Below are 24,456 nucleotides of genomic sequence, written 5' to 3' on the forward strand. Positions count from 1 at the left end.
TTTCTCCCTTTCTTTTTGTTCTCTACCTTTCCTTTTTTTTTTAGAGTGAGATGATTTTAGAAATAGAAGTCATTTAAATATCTGAAGGGAAATACTTTTTTCAGCAGGTACATTTTAAATGAGTGGCTTTGACATTGCTAAAGGAGTGATCACTCCCATTAATATAATACGATTCACAAGTACTTCAATAGAATGCTTAGGTCTGCACTTATCAAATGTCTTTAGAAATGTCTCTTTTTGTTTCATGAAAAAAAGTTAATATGCTACAGCTTAGTGTTTTCTTTTGGATGTTGCTGAGTTCCCAAAGTGTCTTCATGCAGTATCCTCCATTACATTAATAATGGCAGCATTCAACAGGCTGTAACCCCACAAAATCATTATAATCTCACAAAGTTGTGGCTGCCAGGCTTGGATCTATGAGCAAAATAATGAAAAGGAGAACTTTAAAAGGTTTTCATTATTGTCATTGATTTTTTGGCACCACCTATAAATCCATCCGAGTAGGGAACTCCCAGTGTAGAAACTTCCTCCCCCCCATTCAGATCAGCAACTGTTCTCCAATTTATTGTCTTAAGAGAGTTTGTCTGGAGGCTGAGACATTAAGAGACTTATCCCAAGGTTAAACAGCTAATATGAAGAGTCAGATGCAGGCCCTAAGCCCAGATCTTTTTAACTCCAAGCCCACCTTCGAACTGCTATACCTTATTATCTCTCCTGAGATAGCCCTTAAAAAAACTAAACTAACAGGTCAAGTTTGTTATTCTGTTTTGCTGAGAGAGGGAAGGAGTAGGGCGTAGAGCCATGACTTACCAGAACTGTCTGAATAGCAAAACTCAATTGGTTGTGTAGAACTAAGAGAACTATGTAAGGCAAAAAGCTGATCATATACACCAAACTGGTACACAGGGCTGCAGTATTGGCACTGCCGAAAAACGCGCTGAGTAAGAAGCTTAGCATGACGACTGAAACTCCAAAGTCCAGAAGGAAGAGGAAAATGATGAAAGCATCGCTATGCACAAAGATGCCGCTTGTTTTCAGGATGATGGCCAGAGCACAGCTGCTTATAATAAGCATGATGATATTCTCCAGAAACCAGGCAAGGAAATGAACAGTGGGGTGAACACCCATCATCCTCATATACTGTCAAGAGAAAGAATCCTAAATTACCATTAACAATGAAAAATGGGAAAGAATAGTACAGTTTTTTATTGAACAGAAAGAGAACAATATCAGAACTGGTCCAGGTGGCTTTTAGCCCCAGCACTGCTGCCAAGTACCTAGGTTGTTTTAGGTAAATTATTTAACCTCTATGGACCTCAATTTCCTCATTTTTTTAAAATAAAGACACAGAACAAGGTTATCTTTGCTGCCCCTTCAGCTTTGGCAAAAACACTAGACTTCTTTACCAGATAAACTGGAAGAAAAATCAGAATCTGATGAAAAGACAAATCAATCATTACATTTATTTCAATGAATCCCATTTGCTGTTGCTGTTGGCTTAGAAGGAGGATTTTTTTTAATGGGGGAAGAAGAGAAGGGTAAAGGGCCAGAGAGTGTATATCAAACACAGATACCCTCTTAGCCCTTCAGAAACAATGTCTTCTAATCTTGAAGTAAAAATGAGATCAGTCCCATTATATCATTAGGAAAAGTTATGAAAAGAATAAACTCAATTAATTAAAATTAAAATTCCTCCAAATATAATTTACTTTGCTTTCTCTGAAAGTTTACTATATGTGAAATAAAAAAGAGTAAACTAATAAACATTTTTCAAGTATCTGCTATATACAAAGCACTGTGCTACATGCAGTGGAAGATGCTAAGAAGTATAAGACATAGCCTATGCCTTCAACAGGTTCATGATATAATTTGAGAGGTGAATTCTAAATTCACAAAAAAATTAAACATATACACAAGAATTAATACAAACTTTAAGTGTCTATAGCTGTGTGGAAAGCAAATGAGTTGAGAGGCAATGTGGTATAGAGGAAAGAAGTTAGAAGAATCTTGAGTTCAAATCCTACATCTGATACACACTACCTACATTACCAAGGGCAAGTCATTTTTTCTCTCCAAGACTCAGTTTCTTCATCTATAAAATTGGAAAATATTCCCATATCACTAGCTCACAAGACTATTGTAAAATGAGGTCATGTATGTAGCACACTTTGTACATGTTTTATGACCTGGTCAAGTTGACAAATATTATTTTCCCATCTGTAAAATGAATGAATGAATAATGTTTTCCTTCTGCCTCAATGAGACTATAATGGTGGATGATCGGGCTGTGATGTAACTCTTTTCTAGGAAGGTATTTCAGGACATGAACATTTTTTAAAATTAACTTTAAAATTATTTCAGTTCATGAAATGCAGCATGACCAAAAGAGGAAAACCAAATATCCCTTCATACTATCAATGCCAAAAGCTAGGTATCTGACAGACTGTTTTCTTTCTAATTCTACCTCTCCATTCTTTTGAGAAACTTTTGAGAATTTGCTGAGGGAGCAACATCCTCGAGTAAAGACAGCTAGATTTTTATTCTGTTGTCTCCATCCTTTGTCAGTACCCCTTAATCTCAAAAGAAAGAAGCCTTTTTGTGCCAGTGGGGGTTGAGGTTCCAACTTAAGGAAGTTTTCCTGAGAATCTGACTTGACAGCAAGACTCTAAATCAGAAACCCAGGGACTGGAGTGAATATAAAACAGGTACATTTGATTCAACAACACCCATTTCTACTCTACTTTTAGGTTAACAAAACTTTTTCTTCACAATATTCTTATGAGGAGGGAAATGGAAGTATTTTTATTCCCATTTTATAGATGAGGAAATCAGTTCTCAAAATTGTAACATGCCCAGGTGGACTCAGCTAGTGTCACAATTAGACCTCAAATCAAGGTCATTGTTTTTTTTCCACTCCATCACATTAGCCCCCACAGAATTCAAATGCCACAGTATAGTAATAGGATGATAGCATTTAGAACTTCAAGAGATCTTAGAGATGATTAACCTCAATACTTTCATTTTACAGAGGAGGAAACTAAGGCACAGAGTGATTAAAAAAGACTTCCCCATGGTCATATAGGTAGAAATTATCAGCACTGGGACTCAAATCCAGATTCTTCAACCCCAAAGCCAGTGTTCTCTTGCAGCATTAATTTTTCATTTTCCTCTTTGTCCTAACCAGTTCTTCATTTGGGGTTAAATAATAATACCTCTTCAAGACGAATCTCTCTTTCATAAACCAGCTTTCGGACCATACTAGCTACAGATACCATCCATGTCAACATCATTATCAATGGAAAGAAGAAGCCAACATTGTTCAAGAATCTGTAAACAAAAGAAAAGTCTGTAAGTATCAACAGTCAGAGCTAAATGACAATAACCTTTTAGTAAAGGTATACATCAGGAGTGGGAAACAAATGCAAAGTTTGGATTCAGTCAAAGGGCCTCACTTGAGGAACTAAAGGGCCACATGTGGCCTCAAGGCTGCAGGTTCTCCACCCCTGGTATACATGGTCATGTTCATGACCTTTTAAAAAATTGATAACTGTATTTCAGTATAAATGGGTTCAATTGCACTCCTATGTATTTTGTTTTTTATATTTAAAAAACATTATGAGAACAGCTCCAAGGGTTTTCTCAGACTGCCAAAGTCAAGTAAAATCAAGAAACATTAAGCACTTACTATGTGTTATGCACACTTAGAAGCACTGGAAATACAAAGAAAAGCAAAGGAGCTTTCAGGTCACATGCCCAACAAAGTGGAAGACTTGACATTTTCTCTGATCCTCCTGACCTCTCAAACTTTTCCAAAGTAGAAATTATACATCAGAGATGAAGAAATTTCAGCTATCTCAATGGTCTAAGACACTAAGAACCCAAAGAAGGTAGCAACTCTATGAATTGACACCTAATTCATGCTTACTCGGTACCCCCTCCCTTGTTCAACAATACTGAATAAGTCAACACGATACACAAGCTTGCAGCAGAATGTAATCCCACACACTGACCCCCTTTTTCTTCCAGAACCATAAATATCCAAACTCCAAACATTAGAAATTTTCCCAGGCTTCAACAGTGGCAATATGGCAACACTCTGTATTGCTGAGGCAGAGGACTGGGGAACAGAGGAAATAGGACAGGACACAGTGAAGAGTGGAGGGAAGGGACCTATGTGGTATGCCTGAAGGAAAAAGCCCAGCATCCAGCCAGGTCCAATTCTGTCCCTCCAAATATTACTTGGGCTAATACCTAGGCTGGTGAACCATAATTTGTCCAGCATGAAAGAAGACTGAGATGCTTTAAGATTCAGTGCCCGGGAAAACTACCATCAATAGGGAGGGAGTCAAAAAGTGAGCAATAGGGCATAATTTGAAGGAGGGGAGAACCTGAATCAAAAAAAAAGAATGAAATTTCCATAGATATCAGGAAGAAGAGAACTCAAAGACCTTGAGCATAAACAGATAAACCAACAGGGAAGATATTAACAATAGAAGGAAATATGGTCTCCAGATCAAATAAACCAGTTCAGGCTTCTATCAACAAATATTAAACAAAACAAAACAAAAAAGATTTAACATTAGATGAGTCAGAAAACCCTGTGGATTTATTTTGAGGAGAGCATTTAACCATAACACGCTTTTCCTGAGTGGTTTAAAATAGAAATGAGAAATATTAGAGAAGAATTTATGGCCTAAACAGCAGAAATAATTGACAGAGTAGAAAAACTTGAATCTATGGAGGCAAGTCTCACCAAAGAAACAAGATAAAACAATAGAGTGGGAATACAAATACACAGAAGGAAAGGACAATCTGGAAGAAGAGAAGCAAAAATAGTGACATTAATAGGAAATACATTCTCCACACAAGCATAACATGTTGATCTGATAGACAAGATCCATAGAGACAATTTAAGGATTGTATGTCTCCCAGAAAAAAAAAAAACATGACAAGTCAAGAAACCCAAACACAATAATGAAAGAACTTCTGAGCACAAAAAACAATCAGTTGAAAAAATCCACAGATCAGCTCCAGAAAAGCAAAAGGATTCCATAACATACCAAAGATTAAGAACCCCTGCTTTAGTGTCTTAGAAATGCTTTGTTTTACATTTTCCTATATTCTTTATTTCTTGAGGAAAAGTTAAATCATTCTGGATGCAGCTCTATCCTTTCATTTCTGAGATGGAAGGAGAAAGGGACTGGACTTGTGATTGAAATTTAGAGTTGGAAGGGACTTAAGAAGCCATGTAATCCAAATCCCTCAGTTTACAAAAAAGGACAAAAAAGGGTAGCTATCTTGCCCAAGATCATACAGCTAATAAGAGCTAGAGTGAAAAGTTGAACCCAAGTCTTCCTGAATCCAATGTTCTATCCATTTAGCAAAGCTACGTATCAAAACATTGTTATAGATGTTTCAGGGTTAGAACTTATGATCTCTTAAGGTTCCTTGTACTCTAATTGTAGAATTCTATCTTATTTGTGTGAATTGGATTCATTTATTTTTATTTTCTAGGACTGTCAGTAGCTACTGAATATATGTATGACATATATAACAACTTAGAAGAGGAAAGGACCACTTAAAGGTAAATTTTTTTTAAATTTTTAGGCTTTTTCTATTTTTGATTTAGAAAACTATAAAGAATATAAGCATAAATAACAATGAATATTATAATTACTATGATTATTTTTACTATTGCTATTATCATGTATCTAATGTTTATATACTTATTATTTTTATATTTAGCTAATATCTAAGACATGGTTTATTTTGAGAAAACTTGAGTGTTTTAGATTATTCCATTTTATGAATTTTTAGTATTTTAATCAATTGACATCTCATTTTCCACATAGTTTTTAGAGCAGATAAATATACATATGCAGAAAATGTCATAAATAATATGCAATTGTACCATACTAATAAATACCATACGTTCTTCTGAAAATAACACAATGTACTATAGTAATAAAACTTAAATGACCCATATAATTAAAATAATTAATCCTTATTCTATTTTTGAGGTTGGAAAATTTTGCTTATTTGTTATTCAGTTCCCTACTTTTTATAAGGTGCGAGAAGTGATTACTATCGATCCTGTCACATTGCATATTCTCACAGAAACCAGATTCCAGTAAATGAGGAAATAATTAATATCTGCAAATCTGACTCAGCTTTTATTATAGATAAAATATCACACACAGGGAAGGAAACACCAGGCAACAATGTTTTCCTTTCTTTACAAAGGCTAACCTTCTGAAGAAGCATGCAAATTCATATCTAAAACGCTCTGAAGATAACCTCAGTAGGTAATATTGCTCATTTTCCCCTTTCCAGGAAAAGCTTAACCAGAGTTATTTAGGTTGCTAGCCCTTGATCATTCTCTTAAACTGTTCCACTTTTAAATATTACTTTAAAACATTACAATTTTCACCTAAAAATCAAAAATTCTTCCCCTATGCTTGTTTTACAATAATTTCTGTTTACTCTGTCCTCAAGAGACATTTAAAACAGATATGAATCACAATTCCTTTTTTTGTCAGTGATGAAAAGACATTAGATTTTTCAATGATCTTTATTTCTAACTTATGTAGGGGTAGTTTTCATTTTTCTTTTCATTCCTACCAACAGAAGGTAAGACATAAATAAAAGAACCAAGTGGTAAATATGGATAGCTACAAAAATAGATTAAAGTTACTACTCCAAAGAGAAAGAAAATAAACTCCAGTGACTCCCTAATACCTATAGGATCAAATATAAAATCCTCTGGCTTTTAAAGACCTTAATAATCTGGCTCTTTCCTACCTTTCCAATCTCTCTCTCTCTCTCTCTCTGTCTCTGTCTCTCTGTCTCTCTGTCTCTCTCTCTGTCTCCCTCCTGTCTACTTTCTACCTTATAGACTCAACTGAAATCTCATCTTCTAAAGAAATGTTTCCTGATCCACCCTTAATGCTACAGCTTCCCTCCAGTTTATCCCATATATATCTTCATTATACATAATTTTTTAATATTGCCCCCTCATTAGATCATGAGCTCCTTGAGAGTAGGGAATATTTTTTGGCTTTCTTTGTATCACCAGCATAGAATAGGCTAGCACATAGGAGGTGCTTATTAAATACTTGTTGACTAGGTTCTCTCCCCCAACTCTCCATATGATAAGATTCTCCAGGACAGGAACTTTTTGTTTTCTCTTTGAATCTCCAACCATAGCACAGATATTACACATAGTAGATACTTAATAAATGCCTGTAAAATTGAATACTTCATTTTGTCATGGAAAACTCACTACAGAATTATTGACTTACTGACACGAAACAAGGTAATATTAACCCAATTTCTCCAAATAGAACTTAACTATAGAATTATTTCTCATTTCCAACTTCCATTTCCTTCCTTTCTTTTCCTCTCCAAAGTATACAAATGGAGTATCCTAGGATCAGGCACTTCAAACACCCATCTGAGTCAAGATCCAAAAATACCAGGGATGGGAAATAGACAAAGTCATTCTTCCACTGAATATTCTTGACTTTGTGACCAGGTTAAAGAGGATCATAGTCTTTCATTTCTTTCAAGTATTTTTTTAATGTTTGGCATAGGATCGTTGGAACTTGCTCTCTACTAACTTTAAATATATTGCAATTTCTAATTTTCCAGCTGAGGAAAATGAGGCCCAGTGGATTAAGTGACTTGTTCAGTGTCACACTGGTAGCAAGTAGCAGATCAAGTTTAAACCAAGCTCCTCTTACTCCAGATCTGGTGTCCTTACCACCCTATCATATGTGTGAATTCTTTCTCTTTGCCATTCTTGTCTTAAGGTAATTTGACCAGATTGAATTCCTACAGATTACGTCATCAAGCATCTCTAAAGTACCTATAATGTGCTTGACACTATGCTAAGTATTAAATGCTAAGTTTAAGACCATCAATAAGCACTTGGAGATCAAATATGAAAAAGAAAGACAGTCTCTGCCCTCAAAAAGCTGACAATCTAATGAGGGAAAACAATATACAAGAGGAAGCTGAAAATTGGGGGAGACAAATGAATCTGGAACATGGGGTAATGATAGAGAACTCCAAAGGAGAGCAGACTGCCAGGTGGGAAACAACTGAAAAGGAACATCTGTCTTTAAAATGAATCTCCAATGTCTTGAGCAATCGAGCTCAATAACAAGGTCATTTGAAATAGAATCTTAAAACAATTGCTAGTCTTCGTTGTGAAAGTAAGAGAATCTATTAAGTGAAATTTGTGGCTAATTATACTTCTTGTAATGAAATAAAAGCTAATCACTTTATAGGGGACATTTAGATTTCATAGGCTTAAAACATAAAAGCTTATATTTTACATAGCTGTGGAAGATTGTATCGAAAGAGGAGAAGGGATTTGTCTAATATTCTTAGAAACAAGTCACTTCTTAGGGAAGTAGAAATAAATTCTCTCCAAGGTGGCACAGTGGATAGAGTTCTGGGCCTAGAGTCAGGAAGACTCATTTTCTTGAGTTCAAATCTGGCTTCAGACATTAGTAAGTGTGTGACCTTGGGTAAATCGTTTAACTGTTTGCCTCAGTTCCTCATTTGTAAAATGAGAAAGGAAATGGCAAAACACTCCAATATCTTTGCCAAAAAAAAAAAAAAAATACCCCAAATGCTGTCAAGGCTCAGGGCCTATGAGAACATTATTATAATGTTACCAGGGGATATTGATTGTCATGCCACATTAGATGAATGATTTGCTTCCCTCTCCTGGGGCCACCTTTCCCCCCATAATCCATGAGAGGAACAGGATGCCCCCTTTCCCAATATGACTGCATCCATCATAGAACTGTCCTCTATACCACTGCCTTGCCCCTCCCCCAGTTACTATGGCCCAGGCATTAAAAAGGCATACTTATAACTCCGCAGAGCATCTTATTTAATTTAAATCAAAAAGAATTTATTTTACACCTTCAATGTGTGTAAAGATGCAAAGTTTACAAAAATCAGAGTAACAGTTACTGACTTGGTTTATAATCTCTTAAGAAGATATGACATAAACACAATGGAATCATGCCTCAAAGTTGGAAGGATCCTTAAAGGTTATTTAATCTTACATATTCCTATATAGAAAATGTTTTTATAATACCTTCAGGGACAAGTGGCCATCCCACATTCATCTGAAGACCTGTAATTAGGGTTAATCCACTACTTCCTGAAATAGTCTATCGGTACGTGGACTATATGTTAATACTCCAAGAATCTGAAATTTCACTGGTGCTGGTATCCTACATACATACATACATGCAGAGAGACAGACAGACAGACAGACAGACAGACAGACAGAGAGCTCTACACAGACTTCAACCTCTCTGTAACTTAGTTGATGGTTTTAGGGAATTAGCTCAAAAATTCATCATCATGGAGCCAAAATGGTGATGAACCTCTTTGAATTTAACTAGGCAAATCCTTAGCTAATAGACATCCAGTGCACCCATCAGACCTGCACATGATCACATAGTGCACAACAATAAAGGTAAAACATGATAATAAGTACATAACAGAGGTGTAGACATAATGTTACATGAGGTCTGATGTGGGAATAGTCACTAGCTATTTAAGTGACTTAGGAAAGTCTCCTATAGCGGGTTGTTTTTGATCTGGGCTTTAATAACTCAGTAGGGATTCAACAAGTGGGAGGGGCAGGGCATACTAACCATGAGCAAGAGTGTGAACAAAGGTATAAAGACAATAAGATTCAGAAATTGTCTAGGGGGTAATAAAACAGCATAGTCTGGACAGAGTATATAATACACAGTAGAAAGATCTTATGTTTAAAGTTAGAAGGAAACTTGGAAGTAATCTAGTCTACCCCTAATTTTATAGATGGGGTAACTGAGGCCAAAGAAATTAAGTGACTTGCTCAAAATCCCAAAGATTTGAATTCATATCCTCTTGACCTGGTACAGAATTCTTGCCTCTGTACCACAATGAGATAAACCTAGAAAATAAGGGAGGGGTCAAACAAGGAAAGCTCTTAAATATCATGCTAAAAATTTTAAACTTTATTTGGAAACTCGGAAATTGAATAGTTTTGAGTAGAGTGCCATGACCTGATTTATCCAAAAGGAAGTTTAGTTTGGCAGAATTATGAAAGATGGATTAAAGGAAGGAGTGGATGTGAAAAAAATCTATCAGAAGGCTATATTGATAATTTGTGTTCGTAATTATGTCCAATAATAGGATGGTAGCAGTCAGAATGGAAATGGGGAGGGGGGAGATAGAGATTTGAAGATTGAATTAACAGGACTTGGTGACTGATTGGAGATGAGAAGTGAGGCAGAGGGAAGAATCATAGACAGTACCAAAGCTGACATGAGAGAATGAGTCAACGACAGTGCTGCCATTAGTTAGTAAGAAAATAGCTTGTGTGGTGGAGTTGAGAGGAGATAAGCTTTCTTTCGGATATGTTGACTTCTAAGTGTTTAGCTGGATGTATGGGTAGAAATGTCCTGTAGCAATCTGGATATATGGGTCTGGAACTCCAAAAGAATATCAGAATTCAGTATATAGATTTGAGAGACATTTGAATAGAGAATATAGTTGAATCACTGGGAATTTTTTATATACTTTCTATAATACAAAATAGAGCATAATACTTGTCTGTCTTATTCTCCCCTCCTAGAGTGTAAGCTCCTAGAAAACAGAGACTTTGTCTTCTTTGGTTCTGTATATCCACGCTGAATGGAATTAAGACACAAAAATGAAAATAATCTTGTCGAGGTTATTTATGAAATCAGTTTTAAAGTTAGCAATACAATTCTATTTGCCTGATGTCTAATTCATGGAATCCATTTGACCAGACTATCATGGCGAAGTTATTGTTTGATGGCCACCAAAATGTCTTAATTATGTAAAATTGAATTTCAAAGTATTTGCTTTCTGAAAATATTGCACTCATCACTCTCTTAGGGAAAGTACAGAAGTATTTTTTGGTTATCCTCATGTGAACCTTTTTGAGTTATGAAAAAGTATGTAAAGACATCCTGGTTCCAAAACCCGTTTAAATTTGATTCAACTAGGGCTTACTAAATTCCTACCAGGCATAAAGCACTCTAGTAAATGCAGAGGATGCAAAGACAGAAACAAAGCCATTCCTACCTTCATAGCACATGTGTTCTATCAAATATGAAATTCAACTTACAAGTCACTGGTGTGGCAGGGATATGGCATGGCTTGGGCTTGTATTGATGGTGTCAATGTATCTAGTCCAGTTTGCACCAAAATGATGGCTCTTTCAATCATATCTTGCAGAGGAACAAAAATGTGATTGTATTTGAACCCATCAGCTGGAAGACTTTGGGGATGGAATTTCCACAAAGGGTTTTTGACCAAATCTGTTCTCATACTGTACAGAACACTGGTTCTAATTGTATAGATGAAATGATGTGGGAGATCAAAAAAATCTGGTGCATGTTTCTTGCTGGTTAAAGAACTGTTGAATATAATACCTAATAGAAGAAAAAAGAAAAGGAAAGTATTCAGTCCTTTTGATGGGTCACATAGAACTGATATTAGATAAGCAAATCTTTTTTTTTCTTATGTAAAAGAACTTTTGAATTTTTGTGTCTTTTTTTTAAAAGAATTGTCATATTGAATTAGACTCTTCAATTTGCTAGAATTTCTTCCTATAAAAGATAGGTGTCGTCGAAGAACAGATAGCTTTCACAGTACATTAATCAAATGGGCTTTAAGCATGTACACAAATCATGGAGTCACTGGGTTTTGCCAATGAGATAACATTAAAAAAAAAATCAATGAAATATAGGACCAACCTGAATTTGAAAATACTATAATACTTTTTACTTAAATAACTAAAAAACTAATAGATGATGATGGGCTATAGTCTCATATTTTGCAAGGTCTAGCATACCAGTAAACCACGATGAAAATAAAGGACTGCTTGAAAAAAATCTCAAGAATCACTCTATACCTCAGGACAAATAATTTATCATGTGTGATGTGAAAACATAAAAGATGTCTCGCAATCAGTGAGACCAAATCCAGTGAATAGGATTAAGGCTCAAGCTGATGGAAAGATCATTAGCTCTTATTGCTTTCTCTGTGGGGTGAAAGAATGAGGCATATCTTCTCATCAAACCATTGTGCTTTTCTTCTGTTTTATTTTTTTCTTTTATCTTGAAGGCATTTTTCACTTCTCTCTCCACCATTGTAAGACACTTTGAGAAAGAAATATGCAAAAAGGCAATATAGCCAAACTGCTATCTCCCAAATAACAGCCATTCTCCAGAGTTACTTACTAGCCAATAAATTGTTTTGTTGCATGAGCCCATTAGCTTCTCTCTCCAGTGTTTCCACAGACTCCAGGGGCTGGAAGCGATTTAAAAGCACACAGGATGAGATGTTTACCATGATCTGGGCCAAGGAATGAAACTGCTCAACCTTTGAGTGATTAAACATCTTGCCCAACATTCCAGCTGAGAAAAGTAAACAAATTAGGACACATTATCGACTTGGGTCAATCCCCTGCTTTTGCCTAGATTCATAGAATAAGATGCTATAGGATTGGCAGGGCCTTTAAAATCATTTAATCCAACCCCTTCATGTTACAGAAGAAACTGAATCACAGAGTTTGAATTACATGCTCAATATTCCATAGACCCTAAACACCAGAACTAAAATTTGAATATAGTTCCTCTGACTCTAAATCCAGTTCCCTTTCCAGTATGCATTCTTCTCATTTTATTCAGTTCCACAACTATTTAACAAATACATGCTAGATGCTAGAACTACAAATAATAAAAATAACGTAATTCCTGCCAAGAAGCTTACAATCTACTAGGAAGGATATGATATGTACAAAAAGTTTGTCTAAAATAAGTGAAGATGTGATGAGGGCAAAGGAGGGACACAAAAACAATATAGAAAATATATATATTCTATATATGTGTATATAATAATATATAATTATATATTCTATATATAATAACTATATATAATGATATATAATTATATAGTCTATATATGTGTTCTATAATATATATAGAACAATATAGAACATAGAACAATCTGGGGGGAGGAACCAGAAGGTTATAGAATATAATTTGTAAAGAAATTAAAAACAAATAGAAATGCCCTCATTAAAAAATCAGAATTTATAAAATATCTAGATGCAAATGAAAAAAGAATTTGTCTTTTTCTTCTTTTCATATGCAACATGAGATCTGCTACTTACTTATGGCATAATCCTTTGAATCCCAATACTTCTGATAGGATAAAAAATGATTGCATCCTAACACCCTTTCCAGACCCTCGAACTACACAGTTTCAAAGCAGCCTTTTCTACAGGAATATCTACTTTCTATTCCCCTGAAATCCTTAGTTAATTAGGAGTGAATGGAAAAGAGCAAATCGACAGAAAAGGGAAAGGATGAAAATGGGTAGCTACAGGCAAATCTTGGGAAGTAGAGCCTGGTACTAACTTTCAGCACCTTTCTCCATTCTAAAATGAGCCATGAGCCAATAGAAACAGGATGTGACAGCCCCATCTTTTGAAGGGCCCTGCTATACTGTTCAGTGTCAACTTGTATTGTTGTTCAGTCATTTTTCAGTCATGTCCAATTCTTTGTGGCCCCATTTGGTGTTTTCTTGGCAAAGATACTGAAATAGTTTGCCATTTCCTTCTCCAGATCATTTTACAAATGAGGAAACTGAGGCAAACAGGATTAAGTGTCTTGCTCAGGGACACACAGCTAGTAAGTATCTGAGGCCAGGTTTGAACTCAAGATGAGTCTTCCCTTCTCCAGGCCCAGCACTCCATCCACTACATCACCTAGCGGCCTGTCAACATCAACTAACATTCTTTTTTATTATTTATTAATAATTGGTTAATAATAAATAGCTATCAGTATTAAGTATTACTTATTAATATTATATTTTTATGGTTTTATTATTTTTCTTTTAGGTATATACAGATAATTTTGTATACAGTAAAAATCTTGACTAGTAATGCCCAGGGATTGGGTTCTTCTGCACAGGTGTTTTGACAGGGTAACATGATCAGGAGAATGCCTTGGACATAATCTATCTAGATGTAAGTATAGTGGGTGCTCCTGAGAGGGCAGTAATAAGGCCTTCCTCTTATGTCTCCTTAATGAGTTGAGAGTCCTTTGACACAGACGAAGATATTAAGATTTTAGCTAATTTGTTGGAGAGCAAAATGATGATGTAAAAAAGACCTGAAAGTATGAATGATTGTACAAATCTAACAAGATAAAAGGTAACTGAGATTAAATGTAAAATCCTGAACTGATGATAAACAAAGTCAATTATACAATAAAAGTCCCAGAATCTAGCTTTTTTTTCTTTTTTCTCTGAAGTGGAAGACCTCATTTGAAATTCCAAAATGAGTCAGTTTCTGTATAAGCCATAACCTATACAAAGACATACTTACCATAGTTCTGTAGCTTTTCAGTGAGTTTCTCCACATCAATCTGCAATTGGCTTTCTACAAAGTTTTTGATAAATGTATTTCTCAGGGCTTCCTAAAATTAAAAATTTAATTTTTAATAGAAAGAACTTACAACATTTTCTTTTGCTATAAATTATAACCCGGTATTTATATATGGAGTTTCCTCAATGTGATCTCCAACTGATGTTGTTACTGATCATTCTTTCTGTTCAAAGAGGACCAATGACATCACAGGGTGATGTCATGACTCATGCATAAATTGGATTTAACTGAGGCAAAGTTGCTCAAAATTGTCAGGCTCACTCTCTCTTCGAAAGTCATCAAAGTCCAGGGACAAGACAAAAGTCAGGATGACTGGCAATGGCCTGGGATGCAGTTGATGACTTTGGCATCTCTGATGTCTCATCAAGCTCTAAGCATTCCACAGTACCTGCTTTAGCTGCCTTCGTGGCCATTGGAACAAATTGTTCCCTTTCACCTATTCTACCAAGGGAAGTCTTCACATGCATGGGGTAGACATCCCCCTAACTCACCAACGAGTTTTAGACCCATCAGTTACCCTCAAACTGGTTTAGCCTTCTGCCAAGACTGTTTACTGGGGATTTGGCCACTACACATGCTACAGTTTCTTGGAGTCATGGGAGAGAGTTGAGTGCCAGGTAGACACAAAAAGTGAATGAACAGCCCCAAAAAGGGCTCAGCGAGCCCTCATTCCAGGGCTTCTAGAATTCCTTGAACACCCCATACATTCCACCCATTGCTGCTATGCTATCCATATGTACACACACATATACAGACATATACATATATTCATTATATACACATACACATATAGATACACATATATTCATTATACACATATACATATATTCATTATACACACATACACATATAGATAAACCTCTGTGTGCATATAACCTGTCTTTACATAATTATATTTAGAGAAGCATCTACTTTACAGAGTTGTTCTGAGGACGAAATAAAATAATGTTCCTAAAGCTGAATTTGTACTGGCTCCTATCCTTTATAAATAGACAAAAAGGCTGAAAAGCAGACAAAGTACATAGGGCCAGGTTTGAATTTATCAAGTTTTAATCCTGGGTATTTTTCCCAATGATCCTTTCCACAGGAAAGCTACTTAAAACAAAGTGATTCCAATTATGTGAAAATCACCAATAATAATTTCTCTCCAGCACCATAGATTTCCATGAGACATAATGTTCAAAAGATCATAAATTTAGAGCTTCAAGGAACCTTGGAAGTCACTTAGTCCAAAAGACTTCATTTGCAGATAATAGGCACTCCAAGAGGGAAAATGACTTGTCCAAGGTGCCACACATAGTAAGCAGAAGAACTGAAAGATGCAAACCTAGTTCCCTTGACACCAAATCTGGTGCTCTTTCCACTGCACCACACTACCCACTTTAGTTCTTTTTCAAAGACCACGTTGACAGTTCAGACATTTCTTAGCAAATACTTCTGCACACACAAAGAATCACAACTAACCTGGAGATGGTTAATCATTTGAGCATTTCCACCATTCTGAAAGATACTAGACATTTTCAGCATTGCTTCCAAAACAATCTTCAGCTTGTCCACAAAGACAAAGGTGTAATTTGCCTGCAAAGCAAAACACAGTCTTAGAGAGGATTAACGCCAAAAATGTAAACCATGCCTCAGGAAATTTTAAGAGATTATTATGTTTCAGTATTGTATCTATATATAAATAGAATGTAAATAATTATCATTGAAAATGTTATTAAATATGCCTATCATATCTGTGTCATGATTCAGTTCAATTCAAGAAGTATTTATTAATAAGCACTTATGTAAAATACTGGGCCTGAAATTAGGGATATCATGATATAAAATAATATGGCCCCTGCCCCAACTCAAGAAGCTTGTCATTCAATAAAGGTGAGTGACATGTACAAAAATAAGTATTACACAGGGTAAATTTAATAGAGGTAAAAGGGACATCCTTGATGAAAGTGAAAACATCCAACTGGGGATATAATAGAAGGTATCACAGAAGTTCACTTCAGCTGAGCCTTGAAAGAAGAAAATTTCAATATATAGAGATGAGGAAGGAGTTTGTTGTTGTTCAATAGTTTCAGTTGTGTCCAACTCTTCTTGACCACATTTTGGAATTTTCTTAGCTAAGATACTAGAATGGTTTGCAATTTCCTTCCCCAGCTCATTTTACAGATGAGTTGCTAAAGCAAACAAGGTTAAATGACTTGCCCACAATCACACAGCTAGTAAGTAGCTGAGGCCAGATTTGAACTCGTGAAGATGAGTCTTCTGATTTGAAGTCCAGCGCGTTATCCACTGAGCCACCTAGCTGCCCCTATATTAAAGTTGAACTTGTTGTTTAGTTGTGTCTAACTCTTTGTGACCCCATTTGTGGTTTTCTTAGAAAGGATACTAGAGTGGTTTACCATTTCCCTCTCCAGCTCATTTTACACATGAGGAAATGAAGGCAAACAAGGTTATGTGATTTGCCCAGTGCTAGAGTCTGGAGGCCAGATTTGAACTCAGGAAGATGAGTCTATCTGACTCCAGGTCTGGTACTCTATTCACTGTGCCACCTAGCTGCCTGAAGAAGGAGTACATTTCAGGAATTAAAGAATGAATGACTTAAAAGGCATGAAGGAAGACTAAAAAGACAAGTTCGGGGAAGAGCTAGTAATCCAATATGTCTGGAAGGGAAGCAGCATAAAATAAACCAGGAAAATGGGTTAGAGGCAGATTATTCAGGGTCTTAAATATCAACCTAGAACATTTTATTTTATCCTACTTGCAACAGAGGATCACTGAAGGTTTCCAGGCAATTTATGGAGGGTGAGAGAGGGGTTATCTGAGTGTAGTTGTTTGACATAATCAGAGGTCATTATTAAAAAGATTATTTCAGGCAGCTTTGAGAAAGAGGTAGATCAGAAATTTAAGAGATGGTCACCAGGGATACCAATGGAACAAATATAGCTATATCTGGATATATGAGAAGTTCTCTAACCTTCCCCCTAAATAACAGTAAGGTAAGAACTGTTTTCTTTGATGTTAAAAGAAATTCTAAAAAAAAAAAAAAAAAAAACCTAAGCCTTAAATGGAAGGTACCTATGACTGAAGTTTTAAAGTTGATACCAGTGGTGGATAAGGCTGTCAAAGTGGTAGCATTATAAGCTAAGGCCTATGCTCAGAACACCCTCCTCCCTATAAAATGAGCAAGACATGCTGAGGTAACTATCTCAGCTCTTGGAGGGCAAACGGATATTGCCATCTGGAATGAATATACCTGCAACTTTTGAATAGTAAACAAATTAGGAAGTTGAGGAGGGGAGTCCTTGCTGAATCAGAACCCATGGATTAATGGGTCTGTTCAAATATCATCAATTATCTCTTCCTCTGTTCCCTTCTTACACCTACAACCTGTATTGGTCAACTCAAGTACTAGAGAGCAAAGATGAAGTAACATAGTCCAGACAACTCACGTAATCCTCTTCAGACAGTTTGAGGATTAAGAGCAGGAGCTCACATTTGACTCAAGTGGCCAGGACATACTACCACCCCAAGTTCATTGCCATTCCATGCATGTGAAAGAAGGCTGTTGGGATTCTCCAGTGTATTCAACTCTCAACTAAGGACCAGCCCACCTGGTATACTATAAAGCTCATGCAGAAGATCTGCCCTGTAAAGTACTTTAATGGTGGTCAGGTATTTATTTACCATTGGAAGTCAAGGAACCACCTGGTATAGACTTCTTCCTATGAGTGAGAAAAGATTTCAATTATCAATGAATATAAGGCCTACAAGAACTCCAGGGTAATAGCTGACATGCTTTAAGATCTGCAAAGGAGTTTATATACTGTACCTTATCTCATTTGATTACTCATAGCAATACTGTGATTATACCCATTTTATGGATGAAGAAACTAAGGTTAAATCCAGGTGTCTCAGGCAATATAACCCAGGTTATGATAGGATTATAGAGTTAGAGTGGGACCTCAGAGATCACCTAAACCAATTCTTTCATTTTACACTTAACCAAGGACATTAAGGGACTTGACAAGATCATATAGTAAGTAAGCTATCAGAGACAGGATGTGAATCCCAGCCATCTGACTCTTTCCACTGTACTCCACTGTCTTCCTGACTCTATGGTCACAATCCTATGGTCCTTGGCAATAGAATGCATATTTCCCACAGTCCTTCAGTCTCGGGGAAACAGATACAATGTTTGATCAATCTCACATAAATCAGCATTCAAGTTTTCTGCCTGGTCTGTAATAGGATACTGTCTGATCTTAATACTGCTCTGTTACTTGCATAAATTGAGAGGGAGGCAGTGGAGAGAAGGGAAAACTTAAAAACTGAGGTGCATATCATTGAACATTATCTGTTTGTATGATAATTCAAAAGAAAGAGGAAATATCACGCACTTTGACAAAACAGCAAAAGTTTAAGCAAAACAAATATTTAAAATCATCTTTGCTAATAAAAAAATGAAGTTTACTGTTTGCCTTCAGTATCTTGTTTCATGATTTGTATCAGCTACGGAATATATGTGGGGGGGGGGCGGTGTGTGCGCATATGTAATCTCCATGGAGCTACCAGTGAGACATTTTGAAATGGAAAGAAGCTGTTACTCAAGGACACTGACCCCTCATCTTGAAGCCATGACCTGCACTAGGTAAAAGAAGGTAATGGCAGAGAATAGGATGCAGAACAAGAAGCCAGGGATTTCACCACCAACTCAAGCACTCAGATGATGTATGAATTTTGACAAATTATTCTTTACGCCTACGGTCATATCACAAGTGATGGAAGAGACCAGGAATAGAAATGAGGATGACTGGTTCCCAGGGGGAGTGTAATGATTAAATCATTGTAATTTCAAATGATTCAGTCTGCACATTGAGTGTATTTGCCAACATTGGAGACTAACTTTTTCTGCCTTACCATAGGCATAAATTAGTACAAGCCCTGTCACATTACTCCATCCTCCAAGTCTACCTTGATAACATAGCAGCTTCTTCTTGTTTTCTAATAAAGCCATATGCTTTGTGATAATTGAGTGAGTCTGACATCCATTTTTATAAGCTCTCTTGGAGCTCCATAAGCTGATGGAGATCTTTTCAGGCAGACTAAGACAGCACATCTATTGTGGTGATTCAGTCCATGATAAAACCACTGTAAAATGTCAGCAGTTTTCAAAAGAAAAAAAAAAGGAAAATCAATGCTCAGATGAAATGATTGTAATAATTCCAATGTATTTGCTTAATTTAACAAAATGATCTACTAATAAAGACTGAATGTGCAGGGACTGAATAACTTGATTGGTAATCTTATGCAATCATGAATTCTCCTGGTCCAGACATGGTAGATAATAAAACTTAATATTATGAATTGTTCATTGAGGATAAAAACAATCCTATCTTGTATCTACAAAACCATAACCTTCTAATTACTTGTTTAGTTCAATTCAACTGGCATTTTTAAGCACCAATTATGTGCCAAGTCTTTGCAGGTCCTGGGCATTTAAAAATAAATACGAAAATAGTTCCTGCTCTCAAAGAGCTTATATTCTACTGGGGGAAATGGCATGTATACAGATAAATAAATACATTTGTGGAGAGAAGGAGCTCTGGACCTCTGCTAGTACTTGTAAGCTCCTGATAAAGAAGCCTCTCCCAATACAGATGGGCACATGCTCTGTGAATTATGTAATCTGAGAAGTTTGCTTGGGATAGTGAGAAGTTAAGTGACTCATCCAGAAACACACAGACAGTTTTGTGTCAAAAGCAGGACCTGAATCCAGGTCTTGCTGACTCCAAGGCCAATACAATACATCATGCTGCCTCTGTAATAAAAATATACGCAAAATAATACAAGCAATTTCAAAAGAGACTGCTAATAAATGGGGGAAAGAGGAGAGACGTGTCTGGAAAGGCCTCATGAAGGCTTAGCGCTTGAACTAGAGGTGAAGGAGAACATTCCAGTCACAGAGGACAGCCTACCCAGAGATGCAGGGGCAGGCAATGGAATGTCATGGACAGGTAACCGCCAGTAGTCCATTTGGTTTGGAATAGAGAGTATATGAGGGGAATTAATGAGAAATATCTGGAAAAAAATACGTTAGAACTAGATGTGTAGGACTTTAAATGCCAACTGGAAGTATTTGTAGTTTAATCTGGAGATGCCAGAAAGCCACTGAAGCCTACAAGTCCTTATTCTAGGGGTCATGAAATATAAATTACCACATAATTTGCAGACATTTTGCTTCAACTTCAGCAAAAAGAACCAAGGAACAGAACCATGGCATCAGATCTAGGTTCTAGTCTCTCCCCACACTGGCCGTATGACTTTGACCCGAGCAATGACTCTAGAGGTTTTTAAATCAAGGATGAATGACAAATTGTGAGGGATGTCACTAAAGGGGATTCCTGTACAAATGTGAGTCAGACTGGATGCCTTTTGAGTTCCCTTCCATCTCTGAGATTCTGTGAGTTGACATCATCTATAAAATTAGGATGCAATCACTTTACCTGCCTCAAGATCAAGAGATGAGATCCTTTCTAGCTCTAAAATGCATAACATTTAGGAAATTCAAAACTGATGATGTCTGGATTGTTTAATATCTAAATGTATGTGATCTAATACTTCATGGGAGGTGATATGGTACACCATAAAGAGCACATATAAAGAGTCGGAGGCCCTGGGCTTAAATGTCAGTTTTGCTACTTATTAGTTGTATGAAACTTGGCAAGTCACAACCTCTTTGAATCTCAGTCTCCTCATTTTCAATATTATGTTACAGACATGTTATGAGGAAAGCCCTTTGTAAACTTTTAATGCACTATAGAGATGTGGTTTATTGTTTTTTGTTCTACGATCTATAATTTCATAGGTATAGGTACCACTGGCAAATATAGATCACACTGATACACTTGTGTAGTCAATCTTTGTGAGTTCCTATTGTCAAAAAGATTTTTTTTCTTTTTTTGGAGATAAACCTTTGCCAGCTTAGCTAGGCCAGGCTCATTCTCAATAACAGTTGATGGCCAGGCCAACATTTATAGCCTTTCTAATTTGGTTCTCATTGATGGGCCAACAATAGTTCCCAAGTCAAGTCCCACTTGGTAATTGTTTAGACCCTGATTGGCTCAGACTGAATGTAAATAGCAGTTGTTTCTGTTTTGGAGGGAAACCTTGAGGGTCTTCCCCTCCTGGATTGATTTTTTTTTTTTTACTAGGTAAAGAGGCCATTCTCAGCCTCATTTATTACCTAGCCTTAATCACTGAATGGCCATTGCCTCAGTGAAACAGAGACCTATTAAAGACTCTTAGTTCAAAAAGGCCAAGTTCTCCTACTGCATCCAGGGCCATCTCCAATCATCCTGATCTATGTCTCACCACTGGACCCAGATGACTCTAGAGGAAAGAGAGACGCTGGTGACTTTGCACAGCCCTCCCTCGCTTAAATCCAATTCACTGGCAAGTCATTACATCACCTCCCTGATATCATGGTACTCTTCAAGAATGAAGGACAAAGAACAACAAGGACCTCTTTAATCAATAAAACTAACAGAAGTGAATCCAACTGACAGTGGATATGACTCCATTTCTTTATATGATGAGCAAAAATGAGGTCAAATTTGAGTCAAATATTGCTATGACAAAAAAAATCTTCCAGTATCATAATTAGAGTGGACCAATGATATAGAGGAGTTCTGTCCCTGTGCTGTTTGCTGTATATGTGTGTATAACTCAAAGTTAGACAATCATTGGGTGAAAATCAAAAGTATCATAACTGTTATACTTGTAAATGTCATTCATTTTGTTAAGAACAATGTAGGGGGCAGAGCCAAGATGGTGGAGTGAAAGCAGTGACTTGCTTGAGCTCTCCCCCAAACCCCTCCAAATACCTATTAAAAAAATGGCTCTAAACAAATTCTAAAGCAGCAGAACCCACAAAAAGACAGAGTAAAACAAATTTCCAGCCCAAGACAACCTGAATAGTTGATTGAAAAAGTATATCGTGCCGGGCAGGGAGAGGAGCGCAGTTCAACGTGGGCACACAGGCTACAGCAAACCTGGAGCAGGCCTTAGAGGACTGAATCACAGGCAATTCTGGTGGTTTCCAGACCTCTCAACCCACAACACCAAAGACAACTTAGAAGGTCAGTGGGAAAAGTCTGTTTCTGCGGTGAGAGAGAGAAGCTAGGTCCCAGCCCCAGTACCCGAGCATGGCCCCAGGGTAGCAGCTGCCTCCTGAGCTTCTGGGCCACAAACTGAGGGGGAATATAGTGGCTGATCAGAGTGGGATTGCAGAAATCTCTTTGCCAGTGCTGAGCCAGGAATCTCTTGCTTTGCCTGTGCTTGGATCTGGGTCACAGTTCTGAGTGGTGGTCCTGGGGCAAGGAGGAGTGCTGGCATGGTGGAGCTTGTTGAGGTGGTGGAGAGGAAATCCTCCTCACAGTTCCAAGGCAGAAAAGAGTGCTTGTGGTCACTCATAGACCAGAGCACAGGCCAGGAAAGGAGTGATCATACCACCTTGGAAGAACTGAAAATTTACAGGTCCCTAGAAGTATTTCTGAAAACAGCTGTACAAACCCCCAAAGCTTGGGACAGTACATTCTCCACATTGGAAGCAGACTCTTACCTTAACAAAGAGTTTAGAACTCAAATAATTGACTGGGATCATGAGCAAACCTCTCAAAAAGAGTCAGACCATAGAATCTTTTTTTGGTAACAAAGAAGATCAAAACATACAACCAGAAGAAGACAACAAAGTCAAAGCTCCTACATCCAAAGCCTCCAAGAAAAATATAAATCGGGCCCAGGCCTTGGAAGAACTCAAAAAAGATTTTGAGAAGCAAGTACGAAAAGTAGAGGAAAAACTGGGAAGAGAAATGAGAGTGATGCAAGAAAATCATGAAAAATAAGTCATCAGCTTGCTAAAGGAAACTCCCCCCCCCAAAAAAAAAATACTGAAGAAAATAATACCTTAAAAAATAACCTAACCCAAATGTCAAAAGAGGTCCAAAAAGCCAATGAGGGAGAGAATGCCCTAAAAAGCAAAATTGGTCAAATGGAAAAGGAAGTCCAAAAGCTTACTGAAGAAAATACTTCCTTAAAAAAATTGAATAGAGCAATTGGAAGCTAATGACTTTATGAGAAATCAAGACACTGTAAAACAAATCCAAAAGAATGAAAAATTAGAAAACAATGTGAAATATCTCATTGGAAAAACAACTGACCTGGACAATAGATCCAGGAGAGACAATTTAAAAACTATTGGACTATCTGAAAGCCATGATCAAAAAAAAGAGCCTAGACATCATCTTTCAAGAAATTATCAAGGAAAACTGCCTTGATATTTTAGAACCAGAGGGCAAAATGGAAATTGAGAGAATCCACTGATCTCCTCCTGAAAGAGATCACCAAAGGAAAACTCCTAGGAATCTTGTAGTCAAATTCCAGAGTTCCCAGGTCAAGGAGAAAATATTACAAGCAACCAGAAAGAAACAATTCAAGTATTGTGGAAACACAATCAGGATAACACAAGATTTAGCAGCTTCTACATTAAGGGACCATAGGGCATGGAATATAATATTCCACAGGGCAAAGGAGATAGGATTACAACCAATAATCACCTATCCAGCAAAACTGAGAATCCTTCAGGGGAAAAAAAATAGTCATTCAGTGAAATAGAGGACTTTCAAGCATTCTTGATGAAAAGACCAGAGCTAAATACAAAATCTGACTTTCAAATACAAAAGTCAAGTGGAACATGAAGAGGTAAACAGGAAAGAGAAATCATAAGAGACTTATTAAGGTTGAACTGTTTACATTCCTGCATGGAAAGATGATATTTATAACTCATGAGACCTTTGTTGGAGGGAAAAAATTATATGTATGTATATAGATAGATTTTTAGATAGATAGATAGATAGATAGATAGATAGATAGATAGATAGATAGATAGATAGATAGAT

At 36.7% G+C, this 24,456-nt stretch overlaps 1 protein-coding gene across 1 annotated transcript in view; it reads right to left on the bottom strand.

Moving 5' to 3' along the window:
• ABCA13 (ATP binding cassette subfamily A member 13) overlaps window positions 1-24,456 on the bottom strand; it is a 489,891-nt gene that overhangs the window by 290,835 nt on the left and 174,600 nt on the right. The window contains exons 28-33 of the mRNA XM_027837266.1: window positions 15,965-16,078; window positions 14,441-14,531; window positions 12,288-12,464; window positions 11,171-11,477; window positions 3,213-3,327; window positions 811-1,140 (exon numbers count right to left, since the gene is read on the bottom strand). Coding sequence (XP_027693067.1) covers window positions 811-1,140; window positions 3,213-3,327; window positions 11,171-11,477; window positions 12,288-12,464; window positions 14,441-14,531; window positions 15,965-16,078 — 1,134 coding nt within the window. The remainder of the gene's footprint in view (window positions 1-810; window positions 1,141-3,212; window positions 3,328-11,170; window positions 11,478-12,287; window positions 12,465-14,440; window positions 14,532-15,964; window positions 16,079-24,456) is intronic.

This window comes from Vombatus ursinus, unplaced genomic scaffold (genome assembly GCF_900497805.2).
Source record: "Vombatus ursinus unplaced genomic scaffold, bare-nosed wombat genome assembly UNPS02014820.1, whole genome shotgun sequence".
Classification (NCBI taxonomy): Eukaryota; Metazoa; Chordata; class Mammalia; order Diprotodontia; family Vombatidae; genus Vombatus; species Vombatus ursinus.